This window comes from Pocillopora damicornis, chromosome 5 (genome assembly GCF_964200805.1).
Source record: "Pocillopora damicornis chromosome 5, jaPocDami1.2, whole genome shotgun sequence".
Classification (NCBI taxonomy): domain Eukaryota; kingdom Metazoa; phylum Cnidaria; class Anthozoa; order Scleractinia; family Pocilloporidae; genus Pocillopora; species Pocillopora damicornis.
The window spans coordinates 15,629,256-15,651,355 of record NC_142674.1 but is presented as its reverse complement, the minus strand read 5'-3'; the positions used below and the strand labels follow the sequence as shown (position 1 = coordinate 15,651,355).

Here is a 22,100-nt window from a genome sequence, read left to right as displayed (position 1 = left end):
CCTGGTTTTGCATAAATTGTGTCAATCGACAACTCTATAAGGGATGATTGGGGCAACAGGAACGCCAGCGTATTCCCATCCCGTAACACAATTTCCAAACCCGCAACCCGCTTGAAAAGATTCATTTATGATGCCGACTATTTGTTGATTGATATTTAGTTGTTGTAAGACCCTTTCGTTTTGTTTGTTCTAATTATTGTAATTATTTTTTCCCGCCCGGGGAGCTTTCATAACCTCCTCGTTTCCTCACTGAAGATGCCCAAGCAAACTCAATGCAAATGAGCCGTAGTTTGCATTCAAATATGTCAGCGTGATTTTCAGCTCATTTTCGTGTACGTAAGTTCACTGCCGGTTTTCTATTTGTCTCTCTGTGTTAAATTCGACTTAGAGTTACTACCATGCAACCGATTTGGGATCGGCTCGTTTGCGTGTCTCTGTGTTGTGTGAGAGGGGTGTGGAGGGGGGTAATCATATGCATTATTCCGTCTCGACAACTGATCGACGAGAAGGTAGGGTGGTGCTGTCATTACGTAATTGTCTGAGTGGAGATCAGTCAACAACGAACGAGATCAAGATGATTTTCTTCAAAATCTTATTGCCTTTGGTAAGTTAATTTACATTTGGAATCAACTTTCACTGTCATGATGTTTTCTGTTTTAAGTCCGTCGTATTCTCAGAATTCAAACACTGGTTTACACCGCTTGCAAGCAAATGAGACGTTGTTTGCATTCAAATATGTCAGCGTGATTTTCAGCTCATTTTCGTGTAAGTAAGTTCACCGCCGGTTTTCTTTTTGTCTCTGTGTTAAATTCGACTTCGAGTCACTACGCGGACGGACGAAACTGTACTAAGTGCAATGCGATTTTGTACCACAAATGTGGAAAAGAATTTGCAAGCAATGAGCTATTGTGCCGTCGATGCATTGTTCAGTTTCCAGAAAAATACCATAGTATTTCTATGAACTTGAGGAATCTAAAGAGAAGATTGCGTGAGGATAGGTTGAAAAGGAGAAATGAAGTCCATTTAGAGCCCGAAGTTCGGGAGATTATTAAACGTGAAATCTATAAACTGGACAATAGTATCACAACGAAATCTTCTTTCAAAGTAATGTTCAATGGTAGATCTCTCATCTGACGAACTGTGCAACATATTTTTTCTGTTCGGGTCTCTTTAAAGTTCCACTATTTTTTCATTGCTCACAAGTTATTTTTACCACATTTGTGGTAGAACATCTCAATACACTTGGTACAGTTTAGACCGTTCGCGTAGTGACCTAGTGCAACCTAGTGCGACACGATGTGCTGTATCGTGTCAAAGTGCTGACTACTGGTGCAAGTGTCAGGTGGCAAAATATTTTTCTCGATTTTCGAAAATGTTCTGGATTTTGAAAAGATTCTTGGATTGTGAACTATTTTCGATTTTCTTCAAAGTTATTTGTAGATCTGTGAATTAAACCAGAATTTAAAATTGTTTTCTCGATTTTACAAATTTTTCAAGAGTAAGATGTACTCTTTTGTTAATTTAAGAGAAGCGCGGATCTCCTTTTCACCCTTGAGATGACTCATTCTTCTCTCGTACTTCTATGACATAAAAGAATTGGTCTTTGTATGGTTTTAATAGGATAAGGTAGTTTCAGACGGAGTTAGAAGTTATGGCAATTTGATTAAACACACCAGTGAGGTATGCCGTGAAAGATGACAACATGTTTATTTCTTTTTGTAGAGAGGAGAGCTTTTTTTGTAGAAAAAAGTCTCGACAGTTACGGCTGACCCACTGACTTCGCTCGATTGCCCAAGTCGAACGGACAAAAAAGAAAAAAAGACTTACATGTATCCTCTCTTTTCTGAGTTTTTTCCTGTTCTTGATTTTGACTTCCTCCGCCATCTTTTGTGGTGCACTTCTGTGGATGTGCTCGTGCTATTTTTTGGCTATTTCTGCAGAGAAATAAAGAGTTTGTTAGTTTAAGGAGACTTTATTTTTAAAAGCACAGAATACTGTTGATCTCTCAAACTTGTTACGGTTTCATTGGAGATGCAAGTGTCATAATCACCTATTTTCGACCACAGCTCTGAGGAATCAACCATGACGACAGAGTTCTTCCACAATTAATTGTGTCACCCTCATGTTATGAGGACTACTAACCCAAAAGTGACAGGGATAGTCGCCCACTGGAAAACGATTGAATTGTTCATAAAATACTTACACTTCCTTTCCCCTGTACTACTTAGCGGCATCTCTGCTGTTGTGTGGCTTCCGAACTACCTCCTTAAACCAAGTCAGACAGGGTGTGGAACTAAAAATTGAGGCTATTATCTCAATTATTAACTGAACGATAAAAAGTGTTACGCTTCCTCTATCGACTGAGGCTCCACAAACTACCTTTCCTGAAGTATATTTGGCTTTTTTTGGCGGTACCACCAGGATGAAAGAATCGGCGCCTTTATTAATTTTAATCTCCTCCGCAAAAATTTCTCACCAGAGTAAAATAACCAAATGATCTTAAATTTGAATTTAAACGTTTTAAAATTTTTAATTCACTGTAGAGGCTATAATTATGGTAGATTTGCCCTCTAAAAGTAACTCGAGTGCCTTAAAATGGGAACATTTTTCATTTGCTTTGAATGGCGACATCATATCAGTTAAGCGGAAAACGATATTTTAAAACTTATCTAAACCGATGATACTGACTACTAGATTGTGCGCATCTTGACTTGATTTAGTCCTCTTTCTCTTTATTCCACGGCCACCATCATTGGTTGACTGATCACCTTCCTCACATGATCGATCCTAGATTATTAAACTAAGTCATTCTTAAAAGTTTTTGTATTTAAAATTATTGAATTCTTCTGTCACATGTCGAAACATGCAACTGTTTAAAGCTATTGTATTTTTGATGCCAAAAGTTTTCCAAAATCCTACTCGACCATACTTCTCTGTCCCCGAACTTTATGGTCAGCCATGGCGGGCCAAGAAACTATTAAAACACAATTATTCAATATAGCGAATGCAGTTCATAGAATTTTAGTCGTTTTAAATTCTGTCCTCTGCATGACTTTCCTGCAAAGTTAGCCGCGAAGCATATGGAATTTGGCGTATACACCCTAAGGAAAAAAAAAGGAATGAAACTCAATTTGAAATTTACGATTCTTTTCGTTTACAAGTGCTTTTCCACGACGAAAAGTTATAAGTTTGTATCATTTTGTTAAAACGTTGGCAACCTTGTGTTTCCAGTGGTAAAGAAAGTGTTTATGAAATGAAAATCACATAGAAAACAGTTAAAACTGTAAGGAAAAGTAACAGGGGTCTCAATTCACCTCAAAGAGAGTTCGTGCTTGTTACACGTCTACGAATTGTGTCTAGCGAGCTCATAATGTAGAGCGCCGAACTGCCGTGCGGAAGGTCACGGGGTCAAGTCCCAGACTGGACCAACACGCTCAGGGTCTTAGGATAAGTGAGGAGAATCTAGTGCCTTTGCTATGATATATGTAATAGGTTAGACATTCTAGTTTTCTCGGAAGAGCATGATAAACTGGATGCCCCATCTTCTGCAGTGATTAGCAGGGGACGTTAAAGAACTCACGCAATTCAAGCAAAGAGCGGGGAACGCAGTTCCCGGTGTTGTGGTCTGGCCTTGATCCCAAAGTTGAGGGCATCTGCCAAGATTTTCGTCAAAATTGGTCAACTGCAGTCTGACCAGAGTCATCCGTACTCCATCATTATTATCATTATCATTACTTCAGGATGTCTTGTGATTCTTTTGGGGGTCACCGAAAGTTTACGGGAGAACACACATTTAAATTAAGAGGCAAGAATCAACCAAATGGAGTTGCACACGGTTAGGGATGATGAAGACACTTGAATCAGTTGTCATTCTTGAGTTCTGTTCAAAAGCATTTTTTGCACTGAATATTAATTCATTTCTTGAATATTTCGAAATACTTGATCCACCGATGGCAGAAACCTCGGAGAGTCTTCTTTTCTTGTTTCTTTTTTTTATCTTTTCTATTTATTATTTTTTTTTTCTCTTATTCAGCAATTAAAACAGCCCTACACACCACTTAAGCCACAAAAGCAACGCACACGCACACGCACACGCACACGCACACGCACACGCACACGCACACGCACACGCACACGCACACGCAACCGATTTGGTAAGTTTACGTACGGACGGTCTTTTGGTCAGTGTCAAATGATGGCCCCATTAAAGAACGTAGCAATTGAGATGATCCAGATGATCGTGTATCCGATGGAGGTATGTGGAGGGGAGTAAACATTATTCCGTCTTGACAACTGATTGACGAGAAGGTAGGGTGGTACTTTCATTATCTTACATAACAGTCTGAGCGGAGATCAACATTCAACAGCGAACAGCATTAAGATGATTTTCTTCAACATTTTATTTGCTTTTGGTGAGTTAATTTACACCTGGAATCAACTTTCACCGTCTAACTGTTTTCTGTTCTAAGTCTGTCGTATTCTCAGAATTCAAACACTGGTTTACACCGCTTGCAAGCAAATGAGTTTGCAGTCAAATCCGTCAGCGTGATTTTCGGCTCATTTTCATATACGTAAGTTCACCGGCGGTTTTCTTTCAGTCTCTGCGGTAATGCCGATATTTTCTGTGGCTTTGTTTCGCTCCATACGTATCTTTCGTTTCTTAAGTATTTTTCTTTCGTTAGTAGTTCATGAAATGTCGTCCTGAAGCTTCAAGGTCGTAACTCTAATGATCCCTTAACCTCATTATGGGTTAATGAGTTGTAAAAAGGTCATATGGTATTACAATATCAATTGAGTTGATTACGTACGTTAATAAAAGTTTCAAAGCTGAAGCTTCGAGCGTTTGCCCTCCTTTGAAGCGAATGGAGGAATTGTGGGTTGTGTGTTTGTTTATGTGCGGAAAATGGAGGAAAATTATTGATGGGAACACGGTCACGAGAAAAATAATAAATTAGTTGAATGAAAAGCATTCGTGGATACCATGGGGATTAAGAGTGACGATTTGACAGATAAATTTTTGTTCTAGAGTTTTACGGCTTCCGCAAACTGCCAAATGCTGCTTGGAATGATTAGCGAGATTAAAGTGTTTAGCTACTAGTTTGGATGCGCCTTTGTCATTTCTTCCTACGTCGCGAAGGTGTTCTCGGAATCGGCCACTTAATCGTCTTCTGTTTTCCAATGTACAGTTTTTTTTTTTTTAAATAAGTTAAAGTTATGCAATAGATTACATTGGCGTCAGTGCACGTGAAGTGATCAGTAATCTGATGAATCTCTTGGGACCCGACATTTTCTCTTAGTCAGGAATGAAAGGACAGGTTTTGTGACGTGAGCGAGTGCATTTGAGAGTTCCAGTGTGCTCCCCGGTGCATGGGACAGAAAGATCGACGATGAATAACACCGGACAGCACAAAAGCCAAGGCGACAGCTCGACGAGGTCGGCTGCTACGTCTGCTGACTTTAGTAACTCTTCTGCAATACTTTAAAAATTAAACTAGTGGGCAGCACTCTGCGTACAGTAGTTGTAAAACTTCTTTATTCTCCGACACGTTTCGTCTATCTTTCGTAGACTTCTTTGGGGAATTTTACACGTTAACACTATACGCCTGTAGTTATAAGCCATAGTTAGCGGCTACACGAGGGGCCTGTGACTATAAAGGTTTAGCTAAATAAATAAACAGAAACGGGCAAAAATATGAAAATTTTGAACATTTTTATGGGCAAGGTGAGGAAAATATTTGGAGAGGTAATTATTTTTTCTTTTAGAAACGTTAGGTAAAATATTTGAATTCAGTTTAGTCAAATAAAAGAGAAAAATATATTTTTCGGCCTCTGAAGGTGGGAGGTAACCTTAACCTCTTAAGCTAAATACGCCCGCGCTATTGGGGGCCTGAGGCAATTTTTTTCTTGTATTGGCTAAACTTTGTTTATGCATTGACAAAACTTTGATTTTGTATCAATCGCGAAGTTTGTTATTTTATTGTAAACATATAGTTTAGCTTCATGAATACAATTATTTTGTATCGAATAATTTCGTTTTGTACTGAAAAAAAAAGTTTTAGTGCAGTGGGATCTTTTTTTATTGCACTTATTTTTTTTTTCTTTGTACCAGGGGGCAAAAAGCAAACGATTAATTCATGAAAGCGTTACGCGTTGTGTGACTCGGTGTTATGTTACGAGAGGATCGTTTGAGAATTTGAATACGTCAAAAAGAATAGTATGGGGAGAGAAATATGGTCGATTTGTAACGATAAATATTGCAAAATATGAACATTTTACACGTAAAACCATTAGAATTTGCCCACATTTTGTGTGTCCGTTGTAGTATGCGGCGTTCTCTACCGTTTTAAGCTTGTTTTGCCATCACAGTTATTACTGATGTAAGATGAAATTAACAGTCACTGTGACGGCTACACACTGAACTCGAAATTTTCGATACCGCACGCGGCAAAGCCTCGCGCGGTATTGAAATTTCTCGTTCTTTGTGAGTGAATTCGTGCAGGTAAATCCCGCTAATTCACTCACTGAGTGCGTTAACCTGTACATGAAATGTACTGGAAAAAATATCACAAAAAGTCAAGACAGTCAAAGTTTTGAAACTGTGCGCGCGCTATTTGTAATTTTTTTATTCATGTCACAACTTTGCCCTTGCGTTATTTGAGACTGTGCTCGTTTTCAGCCAATCAGAAACGCGTAATTTATAGCTAATCATTGTTGGAGCCTAGAGGATTAGGGATGCATGAGGCTTTAGAGCTAGCTCTTTGAATTATTATATTTTTATTTTTATTATTATTTGTTACCATTTTATTGTTGATTGAATTTCAATTAGAGCATATAATTATTATTGAATCATCGTTCTCTTGTGGAACGAATAAAAAATGGCGTGAGGAAGAATCTGGTACTGACGTATGTCGATCTGCCGGTGAATCGGCAATATTTGCAAAGGTTGGGAAACAGTATAATCGCTGATCTTCTTGGATTTTCCCGACACATTAAACCAGGCTTTAACAATCAATGTCTTCCAATCTGGAAATTTTTTGGTTCAATCTTTTAGTTTTTCTGATTGGAAGCGATGCCGCCCTTCCTGATGTGGGCACCTGTACTTTCATGGGGTACTTCTGCAATGCTCGTAAATGCAGTACTGCTTTTTATAAAGCTTTGCAGAAGGACTCGAAGGCAAATTGTGTGAAAGTAGACTCGAAGAATGTTGGTTCTTTAGGACCTTTGCAAGGTTTCAGTGAACGCTAGTTACCGGTGGTTCACCGCTGGCCGCCTAGAAGACCTTATCGCTGTCTGTTGATCTCGTGTAGGGTTTCGACCGAGTAAGCTTCGATCCGGTAGCGGGTCTTGAAATGAGAGCCTCCCCGCAAGGCATTGATATGTTAGGAAGTATTTAGTTATTTTACAATTATTTAGTCAGTTCACAATGACTTAATCTTTCGATGCAAAGAAACCGTTTCGACATTCAAACGTACCCTTTAGATGACCGGTTGATAAATAACTTTAAATCTTTAACTTTTTAATCTTTCGATTACATACAAAATGTGTTTAATATATGAATCTGAATTCCGAGGTTATTTTGACCTATTAACGTCACACAAAATTCCGATCGTCCAGGAATGACAGGCAAATTAGGGAGAAATGAATTAGAGAGGTGTATAAAAAAAAAAAACTATCATAAACAGCACTCTTAAGATGCCTAAAATGCTAGAGTTTCTAGATTTCAAACTTTTCAGAGGGAGCACGCCCTCAGACCCGCGCGCACCCCCTTTCCCCCCTTCCCCTTACCCCCACCCCCTGTAGTTCGTCATTTTCAGGTCGCTTTTCTCTTCTCCACCTCGGCCATTCTACTTGGTTGGTTATTGTAAGATTTTCTTTCGCGCCTAACTTTTTGTTGATTTTTTTTTCTGTTTGTTTGTTTGTTGTTGTGGTTGTTTTTTCTTCACTTTGTAGGAAGTTCTCCATGCCGATTTAGCTTGACTGGTAAACCAGTCATTTGAAGTTTTTTTGGTTTATGGATTTTCCATGTTACAGCGTAGAGCTTAGCAAACTGAAGAATTGTGTGGTCGATCTGTGCAGGAGATGTATTGTCCGAAAGCCAGATCAGAGGAATCGTTGACAGCGCTGTCAAAGAAGAACTGCAGTGTATGGATGGTTCTTTGGAAATCTCCACCATGCCAACAGCTAATTCGCCTTGTTCCGCCTCATTCAGCAGCAATGCCAGCACTTGCATTCGATCCTTTCACCAAAAATTTGTTGAGGACAAATCGGATCCCGCTCTATGTTCGTAAGTTTAATTGAATCAATATGTCTTTCTAATTTTTTTATGTAGGGGGGGGGGGAGGGGAGCGAAGGAGCTTGATGCTAACCATGCATCCAAGGAATAGATGCGGTTAACTAGCGAAGAGTCGAAAAACTCTTCAAAACGTCAATTTAAAGTTAAGTGTTACAATGAAACCCAACCTGAGGAACTTTAAATTTTCCGATCGTGGCTGTTTTTTTCCTCCCTTTTAGGTCTAAAAAGAAGCAATCTCGCATTATCATCTTCGCCATCACTTCCCCCTTCCTTTAATGTTATGTTGCTGTTGAATTTTCGTTGACCTGCTGTCGTCTTAGACATGGAAAAATGGACCCCCTCTCCCTCCTTTCGAGTTTTGTTTGATTTCTCTGACAGTTCACCGGTACCTTTTTGCACTCCTGGGTGGACAGGGGCGACGTGAGAAGAAAGTGTCTTCCTTAAGGACACAACACAATGACTGGACGAGGTCCAGACACTGATTTCTTTTCTATTCAGGGAATAGCGCACCAAACAGTGTGCTACGTGCTACCATTTTACTCTCTAGCTATAGAGGAACTTCTTTCTTACAGTAATCTAGTGAATTTTGTATTTACCAGGGCACAGACTGAAGTGAAGAGGTGTGTAAAAAACCTGATTGATTCTGACTGCAACTTCCCCTCTCAGGCCAAGGAAGTGCTGGACTTGGGTTTCAGTGACTATAATCCTTTCTACGCAGACAATCGGGACCCTGGGGCGACCGGAAGTGATCAGTGCGATGGGGTGCAGGATAAAAGCGGCGATGGACTGAAATATTTCAATGCAGGCAATGGAATTAAGCCGGCATACTGCAGACGCTGATGTTTACTTCCTTTTCGTTGTTTTTCTTTTTTTAAACGTAAAAAGGCTCAAACATCTAGTTCATTTTGATTTACAGAAGAGTTTCTAGACTGTGGCATTTGACAATTGTCAAAGGCATGATACATTCATGTGTTTTCGTTCAATTTGTGTTGTTGTTTTCTTTCGTTTCTCAGGGAATAAATCATCACTTATACTGCGGGGTTCTGGCATACAGACAGATATTAAAGATTACACATTTTATCGGATAATTTCGCAATATTTTGAGGTCTAAATACAATGACAATTTCAAAATAAACCTTACGCAAGCAGAGAGGTTTATTGGTCTAGTTTGTATTATTATTCAGATAAAATCTTGTACCTCTCTTATTTCATCATCGCCAAATTTATCTCCGCAAAAACTGCGGCGAAAAAATCATTGACCTCTCGCCAAAATCGTTTTCTCGGACGTCAAAACAACTCTTCGCTATATATTTCAATTCCTTCCAGCAACTTGCAATGTTTGCCACCCGGCGATCCCAGAAACCTTTGCGCATAATTCGATTTCAAAATCTCAAATATTTGACTCGACTAGACGCGTAAACAGGGTGGGACTTAAAATAGAAAGCATCTGTGCAGAAACCAATTCTCCAACAGACAGGATCAAGATGATTTTCTTCTGCATTTTATTTGCATTTGGTAAGTTAGTTCGCCCTTGGAAACAGTTTTCAAAGTATCGTTGTCGTGTTGCATTGGCAGGTAGGGCATATAATTGAAAAACTGAGAGGCGATCACTGCGTGCAAGCGAAGGAACCATAGTTTGCATTCGAATTTGTCACTGTGATATTTTTCTCATCCGTTTAAGTAATAATGTTGACTTCTTTGCCGTCTTTTCGATGATTTCGTTAGTTTTGATGGTTTCGTTTTTAGTTTTTCAATCGATTTTCTAGTTTTCTTTAGCAGAAGATGTGTAATGTTCGTCGCGCTGAAACGTGGAGGTTGTACTAATGTTTTTACCTGTCTCACTCGTTGCGTATTTCAGTCACTCTATTGGCAAAGTTCCTGTTGTCGATCCACCAGAATTTCAGCATTTTTCTTTGTTGTTGATAAACTTCCTCAGACCTTCCTTAGAGCGATCGAGATTTCGCAAATCGGAGTAATTCTTCTCCTTTGTTTTTTGGCAACTGATGTCGAAGGAACGAATCTTAAAGTCGCATATTTGAGAATCGTTTCGCTCGTTTTTTACTTCAATTTATTGTAAACACGTATGTACTTAATTTTCTACAAAATTTCATTATCTTGGTACCTTTGGAAAGCGTAGAGTATCTTTTTTCCTAGTTTCCTCGGGCGTCATTTCTTTCCGCGAAGAATGAAAATTAAATATGGCCTCTTATACACCTCATGGCGTATTTCATTACAGTCTGTGGCCCAGCAACAGTAATTCAAAGAAACTCAAACCGCAGTTTTCCTCTCTCAGCCTCTTAGGAAATAAGAATCGATAAAATTAGAGGCTTTATAATTTTTCAATGAAGAATTCTCGTCTTACGAAGGGTCATATATGCAGTGCTCACTTCCAAAAGGGGCACTTAATCGTTCCAAAACAACGTGCCAATTATATTCACGGCAAAAGTATCTTACCGAGGTGACAACAACCCGAGAAAGATCCCTTGTTCGCCATGAAGACGAGACAATACTCAAAGATAAAGAGGGAAACGAGTCAATCTATGCTGAGGAGAACTGAGTCAGTATTGTTAATTCAGTTAACTGAACTAGTCAAGTCGTCCGAAAGTCATCTCTCCCAGAGTTCGGTCATCCGAAACTAAATTTATTTCACCCGAGAATATAGACCAGGTTTTCAGACTTTAATTTGGCAACAAAGTTCAGAAATCTTTATCATTTAAGTTGCAGTTTCCGTTTCTGACAACAACTGACAACAAATCCACCGTTGTTCGCTTTTTATGAAAACAAAGAACAGAAGGTTTGCATCAAACGTGACCTTAACATCGCGTGACCTATGAAGACTTGATCCACGCAGTAAACAATCAGAATTCATGAGATAGAATTAAATAAACAGTTGAACGGGTCGCGTTAGAGCGAATAACAATATTATCAAATTACTTACGAGTCAAATATTGGAAATTTTTTTCTTTCTTTTTTGGTGCGACGCTTGCGCCTCTAGTGCTGGCTAAAAAAAAAAAAAAAAAAAGCTCAACTGCGACCTCGGCCTATCTTGGATATATATGTCACTTGTAATTTTGTATTTCACCGTGACCTTTGTTTGCAGTTTGACATTTGGCTGTCAAGTCGTATTTGTTTAGGAAATAGCGTGATTTCTAAAATAATTTTTTTTATGCAAAATAGGCTATTCTGGGATCCGCCTAGCAACTGTTAACTGTAAGAGAAGAACTGAGTTCGTGCCTACAGTACGATCTAGGTGTTGCCGATGAATTATCTTTTTGGCACTTTCCAGCGTCCAAATTGCATCGCTAGCGTAACCTAAGACCTATAATCTGACCTCTTTTGTCATAATACGAATGTTTTCCAGATGAGGACACGCGCTTGCATGCATTTTCAAGGTTAAACCCTCGCGTGGAACTAACAACTCATGTGTACTTCAAAGCGCACAATGTATGCCAAATAAATTTCACAGATTAACTCAATGATAGGATTCTTTTTATAAAGAATAATAAAGGATCGACGCCGACCTGAAGCGTCGGCTTCACTTGCGTTGAGTCAAACATTTTCCCTGAGCCCCTCGCGAAACGTACAAAGCAAATTTGCTGACCATTCTATTGATATACATAACTCGAAAGTGGTTGAGAATTGAGAAGGGTAAAGTTTTGCTCCAAAACCATTTCTTTTTTCGATTTTCAAACGCTAACAAAAATGTAGTGAAGTCCACTCCGGAAGATAACACCACAAACAACAACAAGCTTTAACCGCGATGAGAACACTCATGGATCGCAGAGCGTAGCAGAGCTCGAGTTTAGTTTTGTTTTGTTTTGTTTTGTTTTGTTTTGTTTTGTTTTGTTTTGTTTTGTTTTTTTTCTAATAATATTGGCTTGTAAATAAATATATGACGAAGATTTTTGCACCCATCGCCTGCAGCACATAATTGGCTGAATACTAAGGAAGAAAAGTACTTTAAAGCGATCAATAAAGGAGTAAAATCTCAGTTTTTTTTTTTTTTTTCTGTTAGGGTTTCCTGGCGCCCCGCTGCGAACACTGCTAATTAAACGCATTAGACTGCGAGAAAATAAACATAGACAAGTAAAAAAAGTATCAAACCTCTTTTACAATCCATGACCGACATTACATCTCGTATCTCAAGTTGATTTTAAGCAAGGGAAGTTATCACTGTTGAGAGTGGAGTTGGAAATGTAATTACAATGGAATACGTTACAAGAAGACGTATTTTATCGTTGTAATTTTATTCTTAAATTCATTTTTGCTTTTAAATGAAACATCTACGAAAATTGAGGGCAGACACCACCAAGACAAAACCAATATCGACCGAAAAATTACCAGACAGTTAGTCAACGAAACGTGAACTTACTATATGATGTTGATTCAGTTCGAAATGGTTGGTCATCTCTACAGGAGAATTAATTTTTCTAGTGAAAACTAACATGGGTTTTTCATCAAGATTTTTCAAGGTTAACGAAAAATTAAATCTGCAAAGGAAAATATATGTTAAATCAAGACAAGTAAATTTAACCTTGTCGAGATTCATTCGTTTATTACAAGATAAAAATGCGCAGTCTGAAATGAAGCAACTCTCTGAGAAAAAAAAAATTATAGGTTCTGCCTTCAGACAACAACAGCCCAAATAGGACTGACTACCCAAGAGACGTAACCAGGTGAAAAAGACTGGTTCTTCCCTCACTGAGATGAGACAGGTAATTAAGGATTAATTACCCAGGAGAATGGGTAAGAACAGGAGCCCATTACTAATGGCTCCTGGAAAGAATTAACAAAATAACGAGAGCATGTTTAGGATTCTGCTTTTGAAACTGCGAAACAGTACAATAAAATAAGTTTGAAAATACACTAACCTCCCAAGAGCCCGTCATCTTACAGGGAAGGAATATTTGAGGTGTGATGTCAAGATTCACACTGTAATCAGTTATTCTTGCTCATGTTTGGGTCCAACAGTTGGATAATACACCTTGTAATTTTAAGCATATACCATCTAACTACCAGAGAAATAAGTCCTTTTCTTGCTTTGAAGGCACAGAAGTAAAAGGAAACCTTGCTTTGCTGATATAACGGTTTAGGCATCATTTCCTGCTCAAGTTATTAAGCGGTGCGATTTATCGCGCGTCATCACATAGCTCAAGACAGAAATCACCAGGCACACAACTTTAACTTATCGTCAAATTGGTCAAGTTTCTTTTTCTTTAACAAGCCTATGGATCATTTTACGCTTTTACGGTGAAGAATTTTTTCCTGAGCAAAGCTCGTCATGATTTTGCTGAAAATTGTTCACTCTCGGGACTAAAAGCACTCAGCACACTTCTATTCTAATGCGACCTCTCGTTAGCGAATCTTCTAAAACACCAAAGACGCCGGTCTCACCAATTTTCCAAATCTCGAAAAAACAAAGCCAAATCTGTCAACGGTTGAAAACATTATCCCCCAATATAGACGGCAAGGTCACAAAAGAGAGCGCGAAATCTCATCATTTATACTGAAGTTTTCATTGCGTGCAGATCGAAGCTACAGCAAGGAAAGGCGAGATTTTACCTTTCTTTACTACGGCGATCAAATGCAAAGGAGTGACTAGTATTCCTTCCTTCACCACATGCACCCTCATTTTAGCCTGTTGTGAGCGCCGAACAAAGAACTCGAGAGTCACTCGCCTTCCAGCTGTAGAAGCCATCCAGCTAGTGCAAGTGCTTCCAGCCAGTCTCCAGAGTCTCCTTGCACATCCACAAGCAGCTCTGGTGACTCTCCAGATGCTGTTTCAGCTATTATAACGGATCAGCAAGGAAAAAGGCTGGAGATGGCGTGACACTCCGTCACGTTCAAGCAGTCTGGTGGTACTTCTGTTGATTAAAGAAGGTCAGAAACAAAGAATAGATAGTAGCAGAAGAAAAGAGAAAGAAAGAGAAGAAAACACAAAAGGAAACTGGGTAGGACGAGAGCTCGGAAAGAGGAAAAAGAAGACGAGGAAAAGCAGAAGTTTAAAGTTGCTTTCTCAGAAATGGAGAAACAGCGAAAAAAAATCTGCTCATTTATGGCCAACTTTACTCGAGTACAAGAGCAGCAAGCGTACACCATGAACGTGTTAATAATAGTACTGACCCAATATTTGCAAAACGATACAACTGAAAATCATTGTGGACCTCTAGGTGACATCGAACATTAAATTTGATAAACGTTAGTCAAAATTTAACAAGAATAATAATGAAACATTTATCATTAATGCAATTATACGTATTTTTTTTTATTCTCAACGTTGAAAAATTTTCTTGATAATTACAGTCAGTTTTGTAATATGCGAACGTGAGTTCGTCTCCAAGGTACTGGTAATGATAACCTATCAAAATAAAATTCAAAATAATAGACAGAAGACTGTTTAGCCTGAAACGAAGTGCATTTGGCGGTTTATTTCCAGGTAGGCCATGGTCGTCATCATCTTCATCATCATGTTCGTCCCATGCATCGTTATTTCGCAGAAAATACTGTGCAGTGCCGCACAGGCTATGGCAGCTTTAATGGTGAATTCAATATTGCTATCAAAGCGTTTTTGTAGAATCCCCCATCGATTTTTCATCATGCTAAATGCACATTCCTCTTGTACTCTAGCAGAAGAGAATTTCTTGTTGAAAACAATTTCGTCTAGATCTCTAGTTCCATTTCGGGTAAGGTTTCATCAGCCAAGGACTCGGAGGGTACGCATTGTCCCCAACAAGGTAAGGGGTGATTTCTCTACCTGCCATTTTTACCGAATTCGAAGGTGCGGTGAGAATTTCCCCTTGCTTTACTCTGCTGAAAATCGCGCTTCCTCGCAGTACCCTAACATCGCGCATACTTCCAGGAGATCCACAAGCGAAATTCGGGAAAATTTTGTTTCCATTGACAACAGCTTGTATCATGAAATCGTGCTGTTGGTACCGACTGAAGAAGTCAGCTGCACTGCCTGGTGGCGCTTTGATCCTGACATGGAAGCCGTCAATTGCGCCTACAATGTTAGGTAGCGAAGACAGTCCTTCGATTGATTGAATTGATGTGGTTATATCTGCAAGGTTCTCAGGAAATAAATGCGGTCATCCCAAAGTTCATAAGGAGAGCCTACTGCATCTTGCGCAGCTTCTATGACGGCTGACTTTTCAATATTGATGGTAGCTCTATTAATTCTAAGCCGCTGCCGGAAAAAAATCTCTGGAATGGTGCAATCATAATGTGTCTTAAACCACGATCCGTTCAGACTTGTAAGCGACCATACACATGGCGCTCGTCGTGGTCGTGGCAGCGACGATTTCGAGTTCGCAAGAAGGCAGCCGCAAGAAGTAATCTGTTGCATTCATTTACCTGCAAGCTATTGAGGGTTAGGGTTTAATTGTCCCAGTCCCCCCTCCCCTCTCCCCAGGTGCTTAGTTGAGGCTATGTCAACACGGAAAAAGACCTCTAGTGTTCACATATGAAACATTTCGCCAAATTGGTAAAGCCATTGACAACATATTCAGTTTAACTGTTCGGCTGTCTTGAGAAAATCTCAGATCTCGGCATAGCTGTATTAACCTTCCTCCATACTCCTTGACATCACTCTGGTTAATTAGTAGTCAACAATTAATGTATTTCAATTGAAAAATTTTAATTTGCATTTTGTTTTTTGATTTTACTTTTCTGATTTGCTTTTTTACAGTTTTTCTTGTTGGAAACGATGCCGCTCTTCCTAACGTGGGCTCTTGTACTTTCATGGAGTACTTCTGTAGTGCTCGTAAATGCAGTACTGCTTTTTACAAAGCTTTGCAGAAGGACTCAAAGGCAAACTGTGGGTAAGAACATTTAAGAATGAACGTTCTTAAGGGCATATGTATACCAAATACCAAACAGCTGATTTTCCACATATTTGTTGCTGCTGTTTTTCATTTACAGAGCTTCATTGCCAGGTCGGATTTGTTTCTGTAGTTTCTAATTGTCTTTACTCCTGTCTTTCCTTCGCCATCCTGATTTCTTTTAGTTGGTGATTGCCGTTAGTTTTTCAGTTTATCTCCACCTAATTTTCTTTTCTTTTTTCAAATAAAAACCAATATTTTTCTAAGAGGGCACGGTAACGATTCCTGCAATCTGATTGGCTTTTAGCTCGGTCCGTATTTTCCTATCTCTGCCCACGGGCACGATAACGCTTACGTGAGTCGCCGAGAACATCCCTAGCTTTGTAGCCATTTTTCACGAATAAGTCTCGTTTTTCCGGCCGGGCAGTATTTTTAAATAAAGACGTCGGTCACTACGTCAAGTCGATTAAGAATTTATTAATCTTCTCTTTTCTCACGCTCGAATCACTTTGGTTGACAGAAAAATATTACCGGTTTCGAAATAATTTATATTCGCAAAAGTGTCATTAAATTGGTTGACAAGCAACCTAAAAACTGTCTATAATTAATTTCAATCCTCCAAAAAAGTACCTAGAAAGTTACGTGAGGTATTTGGTTACAAGTGAATTAATTGATGGAACTTTCATTCATTTAATATCTATCTTTAAAAAATAATTCAAATAGTACGCGCGCTCTGATTGGCCATAAAACCATTTTACATGAGCGTATGTAAAACGGTTTTCGTTCCTCTTTCATTAGTTATTTTATAAAAGAAATGCAAAATGGTTTCCGTTTTTAATATTGGTTTGACTGTCTGACCACAGTGGTTTATATCTTGTTCGTTTTACAGCGTGGAGCTTAGTAAACTGAAGAATTGTATTGCCGAAGTGATGAAGAACTGTGCTGGAGATTTAATGACCGAAAGCCAGATCAGAGATATCATTGACAAGACCGTAACGGAAGAACAGCAGTGTCTGGATGGTTCTATGGAAATTCCAACTATGCCGCCAAGCGGATCGATTTGTTCAGCATCATTTAGCAGTAATGCAGAAACTTGCGTTCGATCTTTTCACCAAATGTTTGCCAAGGACAAATCAGATCCCGCTCTTTGCTCGTAAGTTTAACTAATATGCGTCCAAAGTCTTTAATTAAAGGGCGGGGGGAGGGGGGGTGTGGGGGGAGAAGGGAAGAGAGGGGTGTGGACTAAAGGAGCTCGATACTCGTTCTTGCAGCTTTATTAAGGTTTTGAGATACACTATGATCGCACCATCCCAGAAATATATTTAAAGTAGGCTAAAAAAGGTGTGTGGAGGGTTATGGGCACTCTAAGACCCCCCCCCCCCACCCCTTTTCCCTCCCAACTACGCCCTTTGACCTGGATAAATACCAGGAGCCCTTTATGATGGCTCCTGGTATTTATAAATGCTAATGCGGGGCCTAGTGAACGCTTTTCTCTCTCGAATTACTATGCAACAATGTACTCTTTAGAGGACTTTCATTTTTTTTTTCTATAATAAGTTTTTTTTAATTTTTTTTTTTTTAAATGAACGTTGTTAATTTTTTTATTTTCCAGGCAATATGCTACATCAAAGAGGTGTTTAAAGAACCTGGTCGATTCAGACTGCAACTTCCCCGCCCTGGCCAAGGAAGTGTTGGAATTGGGTTACGGTGACTACAATCCTTTTTGCGCAAACAATCGGGACCCTGGGGCGACCGGAAATGATCAGTGCTATGGCGTGCAGGATAAGAGCGGTGATGCATTGAAATATTTCAATGCAGCCGCTGGAATCAAATCCAGCGTGCTGCAGACGCTGGTGTTTGCTTCCTTTTTGTTTTTGTTCTTTTTTAAAGTTTAAAAGGCTTTAGCCCCTTGTTTGTCTTGAGTTGCAGAATGGTTTCTAGGCTTAAAAATTTTAAGATGAAATTTGACACTTGTAAGAGGCGTGTTTCGGTAACTCGTTTCCGTTTTTTTTTTGTTTTTTGTTTGTTTGTTTTTATATTGGTTTGTTTTCTTTCGTTCGTCGAGGAATACATCGTCCTTTATAGTCGGGGTTCTAGCATGACAAATATCACAGATAATTTTTGCTTAGCTAATTTTCATAATGTTGATGTCACAATAAACTTAGCTTTAGAAAAGGGAGCCAAAACCATACACTTCCCTCGTATCAACATCGCAAAAAAAAAAAAAAAAAAAAAAAAAAAAACAATTTCTGATCAAACTGTAGCGGAAATATCGTTTACCCGTCTCGTATTTCGGACTTCCAAAAACCCTTCGCCACATATTTCCTTTGCCACACAGCGATTCCCATAGTTCGTGAGCGTGTAAAAGGACCTCTTATTGCGGCGTTTACATTCTCGGTTACATTCATTAAATCTGAAAGCTAGAGTAGCATCAAAGCATGTCCGAACAGGATCAAGATGATTTTCTTCAACATTTTATTGCCTTTGGCAAGTTAATTCACATTTAGAATCAATTCTCAGTGTATTATTGTTGTGTTGTGTTTTGGGTGCAAAGCATTCGCAGGTTGGGAGTATAATTTAAGCACCCAGAGGCCATCACTACGTGCAAAGAAATAGACAATAGTTTGCTGTTCAATTTGTCGATGTGATATTTGTTTCATCCGTATGTAAGTGTTGGCTGGCTTCTCTCCAGTCTTACCGATGATTCGGATGTTTCCGATGGCTTCTTTTCCAATATTTCTATCGAGTGTCAAGTTTTCTTCCGCAGATTATGTATAATGTTCGTCGCCACGAAGCATGGAGGTTGCATGTCTACCAAACTCGCTCAGTTGCGTATTTCGTGGGGTGAGTTACTTTCGTTGATCCGCCGGCATTTTGAAATTTCACTTTGTTGTTAAAATATTTCCAGAGACCTTTCTTAAAGCACTCGAGAGATCCCAAATCTGAATAATATTTTCCCCTTTCTTTTCGGTTGGTGATTTCTAGGAAACGAGTCTTAAAATCGCATGTTTGAACAATCATTTCTTAAAGCACTCGAGAAATAGCACACCGGAGCAATAATATCCCCCTTCTTTTCAGACAGTGATTTCTAGGTAACAAGTCTTAAAATCGCTTTTCTGGACGATCGTGTCGCACGTTTCAACTTAAATTAAGCTGGTTTTTTTTGGCTCATTCATGCTGAAAGCGATGAACGAGGTGTTGTGGTGGAGCAGATGTTGACGGAAGTTGTCGAACGTGGACGGAAGTTGCATCGTGGACCGCAAACGGAAGTAGTCTAGTATGCTACCCCTCCCCACCCAGTGAAAGTCAAAATTAATTTCGATGAAGCTCAGAAACTCACGTGGAAAGAAGTAAAATATTTGTATCGTGTAATAAAAAATAATAACCTCAAATCATGTTTCCGAACTGCCGAAAATGCAACTTAACCCGTATTGGGTTCATTTCAACACGGAAGAGCGGCCAAGATAGACTTGGTACAAAATGCAGACTGAGAATTTATACTGTTTTTTCGTCTGATACGTGATAACATGTCATCTTACAACCTACCGAGCGTCACGCAATCGCTTTTCCACGATCATCTTTCACGATTATTTGCACTGTTGTGGAATATTCCTTGCCCGTTTCTTGATTACAATCGTTCATAATTTAAAGCTTTCATATAGTCTTTTCACTTTGCACGCGAGTTGTTGGTGTGATGTCTGTAGAGAATTTACCAACTTAATAAATGTAGATGCGATGTAAATGATATGTCACTATTGAACATTTAAGACACGCAATATTCGAGAAAGAGTTGACAGCTTTCCATGTGGTCCAAATGTTTCATCTTTTCAACCGATATGTGTTCATTTTGCTGACAAAAATGCGGACCGAGACCAAAACTGTTCTTGTTCGATACATTTTCAACTTTCGGGGGTGTACGCACACTGATTTTCGCATATGTGCCTCATATTGTTTTTGGCTTACATTAGAAACCGACGAATTTTTATTGGGAAAAGCAAAGCGTTGCTTTCGTGACTGGCCATTTGTTTACTTTTCTGGTGGTTTTATCTCTTATCTGTTTGGTGACTACGCAAATATTAAAAGGGGGAAATCAGACCATATGAAGGCTTGAAATTCTATTTCTGTTTGGGACATCATTTCTCACGTTTTACCTCACTCATCTTTATTTAATCCAGCATGCAATTTATTACCCGCGGAAAAGAGTGTTTTAATGGCACTCTCTTGGATCTATGAACTGTTGGTAAAATTACGTGAAATAAAGGTACCTCTGGAAAGCGTAGAGTATTTTTTTCTAAGAATTATAAAACGTCATCTCTTTCCGCGAAGTGCGCAATAGCTCTTTGCATGATGACTTCAAAAACAATTAAAAGAAACATAAAGAGCAGTTTCCTTACAATAGCTTCCCAGGAAATACGATTCTACGAAAGTTGTGGCTTCATATTATTTCAAGTGATGGAGGAATTTTCGTTCAACAAAAGATCATCGTGTATTCAGTGCTCACTTCGAAAGGGCTAAAATCACACTAAACAACGAACCAACTGTGGCTTCTCTGTAAAAACCTTACTCTAAGGTGGCAATAACACTTAGTGGATCCCTTTTTCGCGTCGAAGAGATTGAAAAAAACCGAGCCAATATACGTGGAGGAAAATCGAGACAGTATGGTCAATGAACTACTTGCTCTGCACAGACAGGTGAGTATTTAACAATTTTTCGCCTTAGTGGAGGTAAATATCCACTACTTTCACCAACACTGAGGTAAATCATTTATTTAGTACATACGAAACAGAAACCAAACTTCTTTAATTTCTGTCGATAGACCGAAAAGTGGCGGTGGGAAATTTAACTCTTTATCGGGAGCCTAAAAGAGCCGGAATCCGGCCAGACTGCGTCCCTTTTACGCGTCGAAGAGATTGAGAAAAACCGAGCCAATGTGTGCGGAGGAAAATCGAGACGGTATCGTCAATGAACCCTGTCACGCAGACCAAATAATCACACTTAGAAAATAACTTGCAACACTTGAATTTCGTGATCTAATGATGTTGCATTTAGATAAATATACACGTTTAACGCCACAAGATGAATACACATCATCTATTTGCCAGATAGACGAATATTTAGATGTAAAGATGTGTAGATGTGATTCAACTGAAAGTAGGTAATTTGAAATATAAATATCTAAGTTCATTTATAACAACAACAAGAGTAACGACAAAGCTAAATGAAACAGAAACGAACTTGTAACGTACCAAGGTCCTTCAGTAAAACTAAAAAGCAACACGGCGCTACCAAAAACTAACGAAACGACTTCTCTCTAGTCTTTAAGATGATTTCGATGTTTTCCATGGCTTTGCTTCTAGTTTTTCCATCGAGTGTCTAGTTTTCTTTAGCAGATTATGTACATTGTTTGTTGTCACGGTGCATCGAGGTTGCATGTTTACCAAACTCGCTCAGTTGCGTATTTCGTTCACAAATTATTTTTTAGATTAACATAGTTCCTCAGACCTTTCCTAAAGCACTCGAGAGATCGCAAATCGGAGTAATAATTTCCCCTTTCTTTTCGGTGAGTGATTTCTAGGAAACAGGTCATGAAGTCGCATGTCTGGACAATGGCGTCGCACGTTTTTCATTTAATTTAGCCGTTTATTTTAATTCAGCACGCAATTTATTATCTTCACAAATATTTTTTTGATACCACTGTCTTAGATTTACCATTATAGGTTAAATTAACCGAAGTAAAGGTAACTTTTAAAGGCATAGAGTATTTTTTCCACGAATCCCAAAAGCGTCATGTCTTTCCGCGATGTTCGCGTAGCTCTTTTCTTGATAACTGCAAAAACAATTCTAAGAAAGATATAAAGTAATTTTTGGCGATAGTCTCCCTGTAAATAAGCAAAATGTGAATAATGTCCGTCCTCCTTGAACGTCGAGGTTGCATGTTTACCTAACTCAGTCGTTCAGTTGCGTATTTCGACCATAAAGTTGGCTGA

At 39.0% G+C, this 22,100-nt stretch overlaps 2 protein-coding genes across 2 annotated transcripts; both read left to right on the top strand.

Annotated features, from left to right (window-relative positions):
* Window positions 1-6,954: 6,954 nt before the first annotated feature.
* LOC149045601 (uncharacterized) lies at window positions 6,955-9,375 on the top strand. Its single transcript, XM_089207812.1, has 4 exons — window positions 6,955-7,234; window positions 7,615-7,651; window positions 8,054-8,284; window positions 8,893-9,375. The coding sequence occupies exons 1-4, from the start codon at window positions 7,012-7,014 to the stop codon at window positions 9,131-9,133; spliced, it is 732 nt and encodes a 243-aa protein (XP_089063938.1). The 5' UTR covers window positions 6,955-7,011; the 3' UTR covers window positions 9,134-9,375.
* Window positions 9,376-9,676: 301 nt separating this feature from the next.
* Window positions 9,677-18,292, top strand: LOC149045600 (uncharacterized). Its single transcript, XM_089207877.1, has 4 exons — window positions 9,677-9,808; window positions 15,981-16,113; window positions 17,003-17,266; window positions 17,726-18,292. The coding sequence occupies exons 1-4, from the start codon at window positions 9,778-9,780 to the stop codon at window positions 18,006-18,008; spliced, it is 711 nt and encodes a 236-aa protein (XP_089064003.1). The 5' UTR covers window positions 9,677-9,777; the 3' UTR covers window positions 18,009-18,292.
* Window positions 18,293-22,100: the final 3,808 nt, after the last annotated feature.

What these genes read in the sequence shown, in the direction of transcription:
- LOC149045600 (XM_089207877.1), top strand. Translation starts at nt 9,778, where the DNA reads ATGATTTTCTTCTGCATTTTATTTGCATTTG. An exon ending in CTGCATTTTATTTGCATTTG is followed by an intron (nt 9,809 to 15,980) that starts GTAAGTTAGTTC and finishes GCTTTTTTACAG; the next exon opens with TTTTTCTTGTTGGAAACGAT. An exon ending in TCAGATCCCGCTCTTTGCTC is followed by an intron (nt 17,267 to 17,725) that starts GTAAGTTTAACT and finishes TTTATTTTCCAG; the next exon opens with GCAATATGCTACATCAAAGA.
- LOC149045601 (XM_089207812.1), top strand. Translation starts at nt 7,012, where the DNA reads ATGTCTTCCAATCTGGAAATTTTTTGGTTCAATCTTTTAGTTTTTCTG. An exon ending in GGGAGAAATGAATTAGAGAG is followed by an intron (nt 7,652 to 8,053) that starts GTGTATAAAAAA and finishes AGCAAACTGAAG; the next exon opens with AATTGTGTGGTCGATCTGTG. An exon ending in TCGGATCCCGCTCTATGTTC is followed by an intron (nt 8,285 to 8,892) that starts GTAAGTTTAATT and finishes TGTATTTACCAG; the next exon opens with GGCACAGACTGAAGTGAAGA.